Source organism: Haliotis cracherodii, unplaced genomic scaffold (genome assembly GCF_022045235.1).
Source record: "Haliotis cracherodii isolate W230 unplaced genomic scaffold, xgHalCrac1.p SCAF_3, whole genome shotgun sequence".
NCBI lineage: Eukaryota > Metazoa > Mollusca > Gastropoda > Lepetellida > Haliotidae > Haliotis > Haliotis cracherodii.
This window is the reverse complement of record NW_027266286.1, coordinates 16,877,435-16,883,869: the sequence shown is the minus strand read 5'-3', so window position 1 is coordinate 16,883,869 and position 6,435 is coordinate 16,877,435. Positions and strand designations below refer to the sequence as shown.

The 6,435-nt window shown below is 40.5% G+C and overlaps 1 protein-coding gene across 1 annotated transcript; it reads right to left on the bottom strand.

Moving 5' to 3' along the window:
- Positions 1-1,938: 1,938 nt before the first annotated feature.
- Positions 1,939-5,856, bottom strand: LOC139475254 (lactose-binding lectin l-2-like). Its single transcript, XM_071258493.1, has 3 exons — positions 5,619-5,856; positions 4,749-4,931; positions 1,939-2,174 (listed from the first exon to the last, which is right to left on the bottom strand). The coding sequence occupies exons 1-3, from the start codon at positions 5,854-5,856 to the stop codon at positions 1,939-1,941; spliced, it is 657 nt and encodes a 218-aa protein (XP_071114594.1).
- Positions 5,857-6,435: the final 579 nt, after the last annotated feature.

Genomic DNA, 6,435 nt, shown 5'->3' with positions numbered 1-6,435 from the left:
CAAGACTATTTATTCGCGTATAATATGCACTCGTGTGTTATATGCACCCTTAATTATGGGCAATTAAATTCTGGAAAAAAATATATCTGTCGTATATAAACATTTCAGGCTGTCAGCATAAACCACGACATTTATCTGGGGTTTTTTCACCAAAAATAATATTCTAATAAGAGCCCCCATATGTCTAATTTTGAGAGCGTCCTGGGCGCTTATTATCATCACATGACACACACACGTTACAACAAGCTAAATATAATAACACCAGCTCATATGACACAGCGATTAACTGGAATAACAAACAAAATATAATATGTTTATTGAAGTTAAGGAATTTAACAAACAAATGATGAAAATATTAATGAGTGTCGAAGTTAAAAGGTCCTTAAGTTATGAGTGAGTGAGTGAGTATGGTTTAACGCCGCTTTGAGCAATATTCCAGCAATATCACGGCGGGGGACACCAGAAATGGGCTTCACACATTGTACCAATGTGGGGAATCGAACCCGGGTCTTCGGCGCATACTTTTTGTGTACTTTGAAACGTGAAAGGCAAACGTGTAATTTATACAGAGAGTGAGTGAGTGAGTTGGGTTTAACGCCGCTTTTAACAGTATTCAAGTTATATCGCGGCATGTCAGCTTAATGTGGGAGGAAAGCCCGAAGTGATGCAGGTCTCAGACATTTACCACTTCGGTGAAACCCACGAGCACGGGTATGGTGCTGACAAACCTAGAAAGATAATTGATATCAAATATATCAACACGAGTTGATAAAAGTGGAAAAACTTTCAGTTTGTAGACAGTAATAAGCAGTGTCGTAAGTGTAAAAAGTACTGAAAACAGCTTCAGTAGCAGAACCATTTGTGATGTCATTTGATTGTGACGTCATGGTAACAATGACGTCACAATCAAGGATCTGCAAAGCATTGTGATGCAATTTATTACTTGCCCGTGAAGAGATCACCCGTTTAATAAACATACAGCTTTATTACACATTGTGTAATACCAAAACGCGTGCCTATGTACTCTCGGAACACGTTTCACGAACAAATATTGAATGCTCTCAACATCCCTTGGCTTATTCAACGACATTGTGTGTGGAGATGATAGATCACTGGGAGGAGCTTATGCACACTCGATGACCCCAGCAACCTTGTTGCTAGGCTGACGTCACATGGCATTGTTTCGCCGATGGATCTTGCAACAAAATTCAACAAATTACGTCATCGGGTACTGTGACGTGATTGTAAACTTTGAGGTGCAAGGCCCCGTTCCACAAGGCAATCGTACTCTAGCGCAACGACAGTCGTTAGTCTAAGTTAAATTATGTGAGTTGTGATAGCCTTAGCACTACGATAATTTTGTGGGACGAACGCCTGAATTCTAAAGGTGGACCATTGTATGATATTAAATTCATACGTTTCAACTTTTGACGTGTTTGAAGTATTATTCTGTTAAACTCAATTGGATTATGCCATGGATCGTGTAGGTGTTAGCCTATTCACACTCAACAGTATAATTCTAAAAACATTATAAATGACAAGTAATAAATAAAATACTAAACTCGCTCTCGTGTAAAACCAATTTTATGAAACTCGTGAATAGTTGTGGTATCTGACTCGCTTTCGCTCGTCAGATTCCAGAACTATTCACTCGTTTCATAAAATTGGTATTACACGGGAGCTCGTTTAGTATTTTATATTTCTCATTTATCTCACCCAAGCAATATCTCCTGTGGGAGCCAGTTTTGGATGATATATTTATATATATATATATAAACATTTACGACAAGCATGGGTTGCCTCTTGTTAAGGGGGGAAATATGTATCACATATATCCTGACATTAGAAGCAGTGGTGCTATTACTTGAGGATCGCATGTGATTTGCATTCTAAGACACTATTGCGCCAAATAAAATACATTACTTTTCCGTTTTCACCTTAAGCGTTAGACGTGAAAACGCCATTATTAACCACTTTCTCACATATATAGTTAATATTAGGATCAGTTAGACAATTAAATGATGTCCATCCTTGAAGGTATCCTGACAAAACTCCACACTCCTTGCCATTGTGTGGCTGATTGCTTTTCCAGGCATTGAAAGGCCCAAGTGTTTCTCCATTGCTCCATTTCCAAGTTCCAGAGACTTTGCGAAGCCCAGTCCAAGATCGTTGAGCTGAAATTCGCAATAAGGAATTTAAATGTATTGCACATGGGTAATAAATAACATGTATGTGCACTGGTGCAAATTTAAGTTCACGAGAACCAGTGTTTTGTTTACGTCATGTGGACTGCATTGGTGACGTCTTTCGAATCTTATTGTGACGTAAGGTCGAAATGACACCAGACACGACGTCGTAACTGAAGATTATTGACGTCATTCAACAACTGTATTTTTCTTTGACGGCACTCGTGACCAGTACATGTTTTTAAACGGGAGCTCAAAAGGATTAAGAAATAATGGATAATAAAGAAATTATTACACTCGCATGACACACATCCTTGTACATCTCTACATTTGTTATTATTATTATTAATATTATTGTTGTTAGTATTTAACATTACATCGGCAACATTCAATACATGTATGCCGTAAAAGACGACTATGCTTGTCGTAAGAGGCGACTAACGGGATTGGGTGGTCAGGCTCGCTGACTTGGTTGATGCATGTCATCGAATCCAAATCGCGTTAATCGATGCTCATGATGTCAATCACTGGATTGTCTGGTCCAGACTCGATTATGTACAGACAGCTGTCATATAGCTGGAATATTGCTGAGTGTGGCGTTAAACAACAAACAAACAAAGAAACTTGTATTGCGAGGGAGCGAAGGAGTAAATAGCTAGAATGCGTTAATGGAGTTGAGAAAAGATACTTATTTTTCTTTGAAAGCACGGATGAATGTGTAGTGTAAAACATTTTGACTGGACATATATAAACAATACCATATACAGGTACATGTGCATAGCATCGAAACAGGGCAAACTGATACATACAGAAAACACATAGAATCGTGTGTGTGTTACAACACAAAAGTGATGTAGAGCAATCAAACCTAGCTGCAAAATAGGCATCAGTAAAATAATTATGCCAGCAATTATTCGAGCACGGCAAAAGAAACTTAGCCTTTCACTGTTACTCAGTATGAGGCCGGTGAAGTAAATCGTGCTAAGAACCTCTCGAGAAAAAGTACAAAATAGCTGCATACGAATGGGTTAAGATCCTCAGCTTTGGCTGCGCCGAAAAAAAGATTTACTGGTTCTCTTTTTCCTGTATAGCCATCGAAAGATCATACAAGAGAAAGCCATGATAAACTTACAACTGAAGTCTCCACAAAACAGATAAGCATTTGAATATGTTGGATGTTTATTAATGGCTAAACTACATGTTCGTCATGACTTCTATAGCACTGGATATTAAAAACATAATGTGCAAAATTGATGAATATATCGTATATGCCTGACGTGGCGGCCATGTATAAAATAGGATCGAAATTCGGTGTCCAGGGTTAAGCGATAATTCAACTGAGATCACTCATGCAACGTTTCAGCGTTCTAGGCCTTGGAGGTGAGGTGAGGTGAAATTGGGTTTAACGTCGCGTCCAAGATTATTGCACTTATATAGCGACGTGCATGCACGTGTGTGTATGTGTGGCTGCTTGTACTAGTCCGGACTGATGCCGATTTATAGTGCTAGCCCACTGAGATACCATGCCGCAGTTTAACATGAATACCCCACTCAGACACAGTATACTGACTCCGAGCAGACCAGTCCTTGTTTTAGCCCCTTAATGCCGAGCGCCAGACAGGGTAACAACAAGTACCATCTTTTAACGTCTTTTGGTATGACGCGGCTGGGGATCGAACCCCGGAACTTCCGCTCTCCGGGCGGACACTCTACCACTAGACCACGGGGGCGGTCTCCAGGACTTGGAGGTACAGAGGAGATGTCGAACATGTGAATTACACGACGGACGAACAACCAAACACATGGACGACCAACAACGCGCAAGGCAGGAGAACAAAGAATAAAAAAAGGGATGCATTGAGTAGCGGCCATTACATTTCCGACACCCGTGATGGGATTCGAACCACGGACCTTCTGATCACAGGTTGGACGCCTTCTCCACATGACCAAAGAGGTTAACCCCGTCAGCAAGCTGACAAGGTAAGGATGTCATCTGTGGGATGACTCCACGCCCTGCTACATAATCCCCCGTCAACAAAAGGCACGTCCCGGGCCGCATACTAGGTTACTGAGGCTTATTTTGCTCAAATTTAATATGAACGTGCTCAACCCCACGTTTGGCGCCAATGTAGCGGCCATTAAATTCCCGATTCCCGTGATGGGATTCGAAACACGGACCTTCTGATCAGAGGTCGGACACCTTGTCTACATGACCAAAGAGGTTAACCCCGTCAGCAAGCTGACAAGGTAAGGATGTCATATGTGGGATGACTTCACGCCCTGCTACAATTGCAAAAGTCAAAGAGTCTTTTTCAATGTACGCATCAAACCATGTTTGCATTATGCGAACTAAATATTTAATGGTGAATAATTCCGCTCATAGTGGAAGGTTTCTACAACTCAACTATATACATAAATCGCGACATGACAATAAAATGCTGGTGTTGGCAAACTACTGTTTATGAGTTGTGGCTCGGTGACTGGTTGGATATCTTCTGGGTGGTAAAACAACAAGCTCTGGGTGCTCATCATGTATGCTAGTTGAGCAGTATTCATATTCACCTGAAGTCGGATGTAATGTTAGGAGATGAGCGTTCTTCTCGGCGGTGTCAACGACAACAAGTCTTGCTCCAGCATCTCTGCACGCGGTCTCCGCCGTAGTTATGTCCACCTTGTAATCACTGCGCTTGTAGCAGAGATTTGAGGGACGGTGGTAAACCCAGCCAGCTGATAACGGACATCCAGCTAAAAGAGAGACTTTTAGTAATTAAATAAAATATCAACGAGGCAATTACAAACGAAGTAAAGTTTGTCCTATTATATATTCTTTCATAAAAAATATGTTATGGGTTGGTCATTAGATCCATGGTCCTGATAAGGATCACATCCAAACAGAACTGTTACTGGCTTCCCCTTCAAACTAAAAGTAGCAAAACTAACAATATTTTATCATGCCACTTGATAACAAATGTAACAAGAGTTTGCGACTAACGTGGCTCTATCCCCCGCCCATGTTGCAGAATTTCTGACATAACTAAATCTAAACAAACCCTATCCTTTTTTAACCGAGGTGGAACTTGTCATGGAAATTGTTAAAAAAAGTTTGGAACCTAAGTCGATCTTGCTGCCATGGAAACGTAGAAAATAAATATAAATAAAGTTTCTAAATAGCAAAAGGCACCAGTTCAGCATGTACCCGACAAACCTGCGAAGTTTGATGGAAAAATATTGAACGGTTTATGAGTTATGCTACGGAAACGAACCCTACCCTCAAAGAACCTAAGTCCTTTGTTGGGCGGGGGATAAAAATCTGGATTGAAGGTCACCCTGGATTTTGGCAACTCTACTTGAATGTCCCATCGGCAATATTTCGGCATCTTGACAGAAGTAGCATATAAGTACTTACATGACAGGAAACACTTCAACCCCTACCTTGATTCCAAGTGTACAACTTCATTCCCGTTGAAGAGGCTAAGAAACTGTCTCCTTCTCGATACACGTGCGATGACTTTGCACATTGGTGAGTCGCTTTGTTGTAGAAGATGGAGGAACATCCAGTGCTTGAGTAACACTGTATCACACAGTTGAACAAAGTGCTTGTCATGGCTGGTGTCAGACTGGTGTCAAGAACATCAGACAGGGCGACTGACATGAATAACTGTATAGCCATTGTGCCTGCAAAGTTGGAATCGCATCATATAACTACCTTAGTGAGTGTGATTATTGCAGCTGTATGTAGTTGTACGTTTTCATCCTTAAAAACTGAAAATACAAAATTGGCGTGTAAATATATCGATCTGTCGTTGAATCTGAAACATTCATATGATGTGTTTCAATACGGTGAGATTCACATCGATTCCGATTGAACAAGTGACTGATATTGTGAGGAGGGATCCACGCCGCCGGAATACTTTGAGACACAATTATATTAAAATAGGTGGGCAATTAGGGGCGTACAGAATAGAAAGTCTATTGCTTGTTTCTAATGGCTGGGCTGAATAGCAGTGGCGGGTGGTTAAAAGAAACAAGACATTTTTTACAGTCTGACCCTGGAGTTAAAAAATGTATTTTTTTATCCATTTTTGATAACGTTGAATTTCAAACAAATTCCTGAACACTAAATTGTTCGGGATGACACTATTCTTTAATTCATATATTAATTGTTAGTTTATGGAAACGTTCAAGTCTGAAGTGTCTATTTGGCTGGTCTTCTCTATCACTAGTAGCGGAAGCATGGTACGGCAACTCT